Raw genomic sequence first — 9,170 nt, forward strand, 5'->3', positions numbered from 1 at the left:
TCACAGAACGCAGTTTTGCTTTTAAAAATTAGTGATGCTGCGCAATAACATACAACACTGAGCCACTGAAGAATGGAAAAGAAGAATGGATCTCGAGATGTGACTCACCTCACAGCGAGACGCAGTGCAACAGTCAAAGTCGCCCATCTAGGGCATGTTTATTTATAAAAACTATTAAAATTATTACTGTAAACAGTACTGTGTAATCTCTTGAGCTCTGGAAAAACTTTATGATTGGCCAAAAGCAGAATTTTGTGAGCTCTTCCTAGAGGTCTGCTACCCGACCCGAGCCCGACGGGTCCCGAAATACTTTCAGGTTAATGTTTAATGAGTAGCTTCGGGTTCGGGTCGGGCTCGGGTTTATAGCTAAACTAAAACTATATGCAGACTACGCTGCTTTCATAGATGCACGCACACACATTATTGCACACGACAACACAGCACGGGTAACTTTTATTAGTAAAATAGCTTCGACAGGCTACTGACTCAAAACTTTATATTTCTCTGCAATGAGGGGGTAAAATCGCTGTTTTTGAAGGAACTAAGCCTCATTGCTTGTAGAGAGAGACGCGCAGACGTAGGTTCACACACGCAACTTTCATCTCTCTCTCTCTCCCGTGCGCGCTAATTCAAATAAATGATATAATTAGCCTAATTAACTCAAATAAATGCGATCTTACTGCATCTCTGTGTCTGATTTAAAGCAGGCCGAATGCTAACGAGCCTTAACTGACGAAAATGATCATAATTTGCACGATGGAAGAATTATCGTCTTGTCGTATACAACCATTCAAAAACTCGGCAGAATTTATGTGACCGCTGCACCTGATGTTCATAAACTTTCATAACTGGTAAGTGTTTTTGTGAGCCTTAATGATTCTGTTTCTTTACATGTATTTGCTTACTGACCGTTGCATGCAATCGTGAAATACAGCATTTTTTAAAATTGGCTATTCGTTGAGTGAAAAAAAAAAAAAGATTTCGGGTCCGGGTCGGGTTTGGGCTCTAAATTTAACTGTGCCGCTCGGGTCGGGTCGGGTCAGACGATCTTGGGTAAGGGCCGGGTTCGGGCTTCACTTTAAAGCCTGTGCAGACCTCTAGCTCTTCCAGACCTTGTATATATACTCACATCGGTTGTTTAGACATAGCATCATAACTGAAATGTATTAATAATGATACTGATAAAGTTATGGCCCGATTCGGACTTTCTGATTTCAGCTCCTCCATTGAATTTTATTTACAAATTTTTATTTACAAAAAATGAATTTTATTTACAAATGTATTCTTATTATTGTGTAAAATGTATTTAAAAATACTTATTATGTAAAATGTATTTGTATTATTCCAAGCATATTTTATAATATATAATCCTATTTTTTATTTAATTATTTAAATCTCCTGTTTAAAAATAGGAAAATAGACGCGCTACAGTTGTATATAATTATACGCGATATATATCTGTTTATAATACACATTTTAAAATTGTATTGCATACCTGCTGCTGCCATAATTAAGACCCATTTCGAATGTTTACGTGCTTTTCTTCTCTTTCTGCTCCCAGTCGCTGTGGTGGAGCAGTTATGAAATATTGTTATTTTAAATACTTTCCAGCATTTCAGAAATAAATATGTAAGCAAATTACACCGAAGTACAACTTTACCTTAGGGTGTTCGGGAGTGCTCAAAAAGGGTTTAAACACTGAATTTTGAATCGATTTCTTCTCGTAAACTCAGAGATGTGGATTCGGACGGCAATTAAATTACCACACGACCTTGGTGTTTGTCAAAAAACAGTAGGTAATTCGGCCGGGGATTTTTACGGGGGTGGTGAGAGAAAAACACCGACATCCTGGATTCGGACGGCATAAAAATCACCAACTACCCCCTGTAAATGGTGAAAATCACTTACGTCCCCCTGAGAAACAATTACCGTCCGAATAGGGCTTAAGTTATAGTCCCAGAAAATTGCCAAAACTGATTTACTGTTGTTGTTTTTTTTCCAAGGAGTCACAATGCGATTTCAAAATTATTCTAAATGTACCTCGTTTTCAGCAACAGTTTCATGGACAATTCTTTGGTGAGTGCGAACAGCTCTGTGAAACCTTAAATTTGTTGTCAATCAATCAAAACATTAACAACAAAAATCAATATCAATTAATTTTCAAGCTGTGCAGTGCTACCTTCATTAGTGACAGTCACTGAAATAGTTATAGGTAGGGTAGGCGATTTCGGAAACGGTAATGCAAGATTTGCAATTGCGTTTGGATTATGTCACAATTTATGCATCCACATGTGGAAAACGCAACTGAAAATACAATTTGCAATTCCTTTTGAAAATTGCCCTAAATATTCTTCCATAATCAACAGCAAGCTAGCTTTGAAGGCATGATCCCACCCTCCCTGCAAAGCCATGCCTCTTCCAAACACATGAACATGCACAGGCAGACCAGAGGCTAACCATCGACACGATGAGAGACGCCGTTGTTGGAGGGCTGAATGCAACGCTGTCAGACTACCTCATGATTTTTACATTGTTGGTGGTTCATGCTGACTGTTGCATTTGACCAGTCTGCAGCGAGTCTTGATTTTTTAGCAATCCTAGTTAGAAGTGCTACTTTAACACTCATATCCGAGCGTGCGTATACCTTGATAGTGACGCTACGTCCAGGGCTGTTATCGTGCATGAAGACTCGCAGCATATGTGGGATGAGCTGTGGCAGATAGAGTTTGAATTCTCCGCCTAGAGCCACCACAATCTGCTCGATCAGCAAAATAATGGTGTTCTGCATGGGGTTATTTGGAGTCCAGTATTCCTGCAGAAGAGAAAACACAGTATATCGCACTGTTCCCAACATGACCAAGATGCAAACCAATTTTTTATACTGAAAAATGTTTTTTGTATTTTTAATAATAGAATACTATTTATACAAACAAATAAAATGCTCAAACTCTGTTATACATGCTTTCTTGCACAACTACTCACTGCAAACATTGTGCGCATTAAATAAAATAATACAAATTAAAATAAATGAATTACCAAATAATAGTAACAAATAATTTAATAAATATTTTAGAGTTATGGATTCAATGTCAAGTTCAACGGTGGTGCTGAACAGCAGCGAAAAAAATCTTGAATTGGGAGTAGTGATGATGCAAGTGGAAATTAAGCACCTTCATAAAGCAGCCAGTACTCTCTACTGGTTGAGTACTAAGAGAGCCACAAAAGGACAAAGTGTTAAAGACACTAGGACCTGCCAGCAGTTTTATTTGGGCTTTGAGGTACCCATTTCAGGCTGCAGGGTGACAGCAGGGATTAAAACAAAAGAAACAAGTCTTTGTCTAGTCCACTCAATGGGACTAACATCCCCTGACTTTAAGCGCAAAAAAAGAAAAGACAAAAACATTTTTAACAAGCCTTTTTAAGGGTATCAAGTGCACATTTTTGTCTTTGTGGCCTAATACTTTGTTTCAGATGAGAATCAGGAAGATGTGTGAATAAGTCTCTCACCCGGATCAGTGTGAAGATATCATCCATGTATGGCCGGATGTGGATCTTGACGAAGCACACAACCATGCCCATCTGCTGGAAAAGAAACTAAAGAAAAAAAGAGATGAAAAATAAGAGAAAGAGAGATGGCAGGAGAAAAAGAGATGGCAGGAGAGGTACAACAAAAAAAATCAGATGGCTGTACATGAAACTTGATTTGATGTAGGCTCAAGGTATAGAATTTAAATTTATTTTAATTTAAAATTCTTTAACTTTAGAAAATTCTAATTAAATCCAATGATCAAATAATCATTTCAAAATTTTAGCAAAAATGATTAATCAAATCTTAAATTAAATTTTATTTACTCATTTGAGAAATAGAATTAAATACAATGTTTGTGATATTTCATTTATCGATCCAGTGTTCAACTGATTAACTGTTTAAAACAAATCACAAATCAATTGCTGAAACAGACAATGCAATTGTCGAATTAAATTCAAATGAGATGTCCCCTGAGGCATCAATTAAATCAGTAGAATCTGTAAGGTGGGGGGCACAGGGACCACAGTGGCTGGAGCAGGGCCCCTCAGGGTGCCGACACCGAGCCAGTGCAATGGATTTTCAATGTTATTTATTTGTCCCAAGTTACGAAGACCATCAATATTCCTATGTAGACTACATACTTAATTACGCCTGAATGTTCTCTATGAAGCAGAATCTAGTTACTTATTCCATTTAAACTACTTCACACTTGCTTCCTTATATAGAGTCTGCTGGAGCTTGACACAAAGCTAATATGATGGTTTAATGAAATTTAAAGTTTGAGAAATTTTACCATACCAATTATTTACAAACCTTAGAACTTCACATAAAACTAACAGGCTTGTATGCTTTTGAGAAAGCTTGTGAAACCCAGCTCATAAGAGTCATTTGTGTGTAAACTGGACAATGCTGGTTGCACTTTATGTTTTTGATTATTTTTGATGACTGTGGTTGATTTGGGGGAATGTTAGAAGTGATAATGCACTAATTACAAGAAACAATTACTAGCTGCACAAAGCATCATGGTATGCAGTTTAAAAACTTGACAGTAGATACTGACTTCTGAAGCAGCAAAGCAAGCGGGTAAACTATTGATCCTCAGAAGTTATATAGAACCAGCCCATGTTTGATCGTGTGATTTGTCTATTGAAATGTCAATTTCAGCATTTGATTTATCATTTGAGAACTGATTAACAGTTTAATTGACAGGTTTATACTGAATTGATAATGAAAATGAAATATCAAACTAATTTGATCGTAAAGCTTCACAAGATAAACATTTGTAGTTGTTTTGACAAAGCCTTGTATAAAATTTTAAATAGTTTTAAGATTGAAAACAGAAAGTCAGAGAAAGCCAATAAAAATGCAACTATGTTGTAAGGCATTGCTAGTAGAATTTTGGTAGCTTGTTTTTAACAAATTAACCAGGTTGCTGCTGTTTTAGCATTTACATAAACATGATGATAGTCATGTATGCTAAATATGATGACTGGTGTTTTTAATATGTGTTCCATTTTTTAAATATCCCAGCCATAAGTAAAAAACAACCTCAAGGTATGGCTTGAGATAGATATAGGAGGTATAGATAGATATAGGAGGAGTTTTGGTCTAAATATGAATGTTTAAATGGCAATCTTTGCCAAGTCATCAAAATATTTAAATTTGTTTTTGTTACGGGTTATGCTTATCCAAATAAGGAAATGAAATTGCATTTAAGCATTTATTGTATTTGAGAAGCTAGAAGTATTTCATTTATTATCTGATCATTTGAGCTTAATTTTGTTAGGACAAAACTTCCATATTCAAGTTCAGCTCAACTGATTTTAATTTAAACAGCTTTATAGCTCAAATAATACACAAGTTTTAACAGAAGAGTTAAATACAGTTATGCAATTATAATCTTCACATTTCTGCATATAAATCCTTCAAAACTAATTCACCTAAAAAAATCACTTTCACTGTAATTGCCTTAGTGTAACCTTATTTATTTATTTTATTTTTTTAAAGGAGGGACAAGTCAAACAACGATTTTTTATAATTTACATTATGCCAATAATTCTGTTGACCCAGCCTAACATCTAATAAACCTGAATACTTCTATGGAAACCTGGTCGAACCTTACTGATTTATTCTCACTTAGACAATACACCTCATAAATGGAAAAAAACAGGTTAAGTGTTGCAATGCGTTGGCAAAGCATCAACATGTATGTTTGTGCACTCTGGCTTTCATCTGATTTATGTTTTAACATTCTATTTAAAATCATTTTTGAAGAAAGTACCACCTCATTTCTGTGATAGCAGCGTACCTCTCTGATGCTGGCATCACACACTCTGATGACGTTGAGAAAGGTGGGCATAACTTGAGGCAGGAACTGCACACATTTCAGTCCGAGCGATTTGAAAATGAAGGTGACGGCCTGCACCACCATGGTGTGATGATTGGACAGCGAAGGGTCACGCAGGATGCGCATCAGCGTCACTATGGCAACTGCTGGGTAAAACTCGTCTAGTGGCAGGTTGCCCATGTTGACCAGCATCTCACTGGTACTGTAGTCAGCTGAAACGTCAAATGTGAAAGAAGTCATTATATTTCGCAGAAAGAATATTAAGTCTTTCATGTGGGTGGTCAGAGTTTGTTTGCTTACCTTAAGTTTGAAATACAACCGTGAAATTAGTGAAGTAATACACTCATACAACCATACACAAAAAGGTACATTTCATACCTTTAAAGGTGACATATCATGAAAATCTGACTTATCCAGGTTTTAAGTGCTATAATCAGGTCCCCGGTGCATCTACCAACCAAGGAAACGTGAAAAAGATTAACCCAGTAACTTTGTTTTGGTAAGCCTTTTTCTGCAAGCGTCTGAAAAAATTAGCGCGTCAGATTTCGCTCCCTTTGTGACGTGGCAAAGGGATCTCATTATAATATTACCGGCCCTTAATCTGTAAATTTCCACCCACGGCGCAGTCATTTGATTTCGCAAGTGACAATGGTGTACCAGCTCTAATGCCATGGCGAAAGTTTGAGCAAAACACACTAACTGTTCTGTCTTTCAGAAGCCCCTCACTGCAGAACACAAGATCCAGGGGGTGTGGTTGGATCCACATCTAGGGGGTGGAGATGGGTGGGTTTAGGGTCAGGGGGTGGAGACGGGTAGGTTTAGGTATATGTAAGGTGGGAGGAGTTGGATCTGGATCCAACCACGCCCCCTGGATCTTATGTTCTGCAGTGAGGACCATCTCCTGTCTTTGGCTGCACAGACAAGCACAGAACAGTGTTTAGAGTCCCAGCCTCAGAGGAGACAAGAGAGCAGTGGATTTATTGATTTATTTACTGTATATTGCTGCTGCCACACATATCTAAAATTAACATGCAATTTATTTCCCAGCTGTTTACCTTCACAGACATAACCGACTGTTTTTGTAACTCGTGTGTTTTTAACGTAAACTTGTGTGTGAATGAGAACTTAATTTAGTACTCACATGCTGTGACAGCCGCTTTCTGTCCGTAGCGCGATAAACATGATAATCAGAACCAAAACAGATGTTTTTTAGCAGATACGAGCTGTAAAGGCGCAGCTCTATTCTGGAAAAGGGGGCGGGGAGCAGCAGCTCATTTGCATTTAAAGAGACAGGCCCGAAAAACAGCATGTTTCTGCTTCCACTCAAAATAGGCATTTTCAAAATCATATAATAAATGATCTTTGGGGTATTTTGTAGGGATGCACCGATACCATTTTTTTCACATCCGATACCAAAAATTCTGAGTATCGGCCGATACCGATCCAATACCAGCACTGTTTTTTTTTTAATCAATGTAGAATTTCTATACCTCAGTGTGGTGACCTGATCATCATTGTTTTGTTTGTTAAACACAATCTACTAAATATAGACAACTTCATTTTAAAGAAACATAACAAATGAAAAAATATATATAATCATAATCTATGACAAAAAATACTATTATAAACTAGGTTAGTGGATAATTCAGCAGCAAAAGTTATTCTAGAAAAATCATGAATGCACAATAATTTTTTTAAATCTAAACATTTAGTGAAATAACATTATTTAGTGGGGAACAAATAAAAGTGAATAAGTGTAGGACTAAATCTGGTTAAATGTTACATTGCTCTTTGTATTGTTGTAAAATACATTCATGAAAAACAAGTAAATATTTATATATAAATAGATACAATAAAATTAAAAGACATTTCTTTTAAATGTATAGCACAGTAATGGAGGCAGCAACATATGATAGATAGGACAGAACAAGAAAGGCTATTAATAATCTTTCATTGCGCAAAAGTATTATAATATGAAAGGCTCCAATACAGAGCGGCACAAAGCGTTTATGCGCGTCCCGTGCACAGAATGATGCACTTGAAGCAACACGGAGTCACAGCACGCAGCGCTCCGGATAGAAAGCACAAAGAGAAGAGATATTGATGTGTAGTAAATTATATCTGTGCGATAGTTTATTGAGCCTTTTCTTTTAACAGATTTAAATTTCAGTTACTGTGCTCTTGGAGAGAGTTTCATTGTCTTGACTGTCGTAACCGAACACGTCACGCTGTTTGAATGCTGAATGGAGAATGACAGACAGCCACAGCGGAGAGAAGAGTTTACGTGAACTTGAATTTAACGACTTAAATACTCATCTGTACCTCACATTAAACTATGGAACGGCTTCAGAATGCTTGGAATATAGTGCACGAAAACTTTATGGTGCTTTATAATGTTTTTGTGCCTTTCGTGGGTATCGGATGCCAGTATCGGAGCCGATACCGAGTATCGGATCGGTGCATCCCTAGTATTTTTTGCTGAAACATCACAGACACATTCTGGGCACACAAGAGACTTATATTACATATTGTAAAAAGGGGCATATGTCTCCTTTAAGGAACTAAAATGCACCCTTCAGAGGTAAATAAGGTACGAATGTGTATTTTTTGAAAGGGTACTGCCCCATGTTCCCAACACCTTTTAAAAAGTAATTTAAGGAAGAAAAAACATGAAGATATCAGGAGTTAGTAAATTGCAGGATTTACTACAGTACACTATGTGACACAGGAGGCAGCGCAGCCTGCTACTGACCGCTTCCTACAGTCATAAAACTCTACCACACACACCTCAGTGAAAAACAACTATATCTGTGTGTGAGTGTGTGTATATATCTGAATGACGTAATGCAGTCATCTGTTTCCCATACACAGCAGGTCGTGCCCTAAAATATATGTGCCATTTGATGTGGGGTTAATAGGCAACCTGGAATTGTTTGCCTGCGCTTAAGGGTTTCAAGTCCTTTCATTTGGTTTACAGTGGCAGACAGCGGGGTGTCTATAGGGTTGGGTATCGTTTGGTTTTTTTTCGATACCGGTGGCAAATCGATACTTTTAAAACGGTTCCGGTGCCTAAACGGTGCCTGAACCGATACTTATTAAAAAAATAAAAATAAAAAAATTCCCCAAATAAATGATGGATTGGCCATTAGAATAGAAATAGAATAGAGAGTGCAAATGTTAGAGGGTCAAGTTTTTTAACTAAAAAAAAACAAGCAGATAAAATTAGAAGTAGCATTAGAATAGAGAGTGCTAGAGTTAGAGGGTCAAATGAAGATGAAAGAGATGTGTTTTCAG

The 9,170-nt window shown here is 37.1% G+C and overlaps 1 protein-coding gene across 1 annotated transcript in view; it reads right to left on the reverse strand.

Moving 5' to 3' along the window:
* Nucleotides 1-9,170, reverse strand: part of mtor (mechanistic target of rapamycin kinase) — a 134,641-nt gene that overhangs the window by 103,488 nt on the left and 21,983 nt on the right. Inside the window, exons 20-22 of the mRNA XM_016538036.1 lie at nt 5,838-6,088; nt 3,508-3,594; nt 2,645-2,812 (exon numbers count right to left, since the gene is read on the reverse strand). Coding sequence (XP_016393522.1) covers nt 2,645-2,812; nt 3,508-3,594; nt 5,838-6,088 — 506 coding nt within the window. The remainder of the gene's footprint in view (nt 1-2,644; nt 2,813-3,507; nt 3,595-5,837; nt 6,089-9,170) is intronic.

The sequence above is a fragment of the Sinocyclocheilus rhinocerous genome, unplaced genomic scaffold (genome assembly GCF_001515625.1).
Source record: "Sinocyclocheilus rhinocerous isolate Xijiao unplaced genomic scaffold, SAMN03320098_v1.1 scaffold1599, whole genome shotgun sequence".
Taxonomy (NCBI): Eukaryota; Metazoa; Chordata; class Actinopteri; order Cypriniformes; family Cyprinidae; genus Sinocyclocheilus; species Sinocyclocheilus rhinocerous.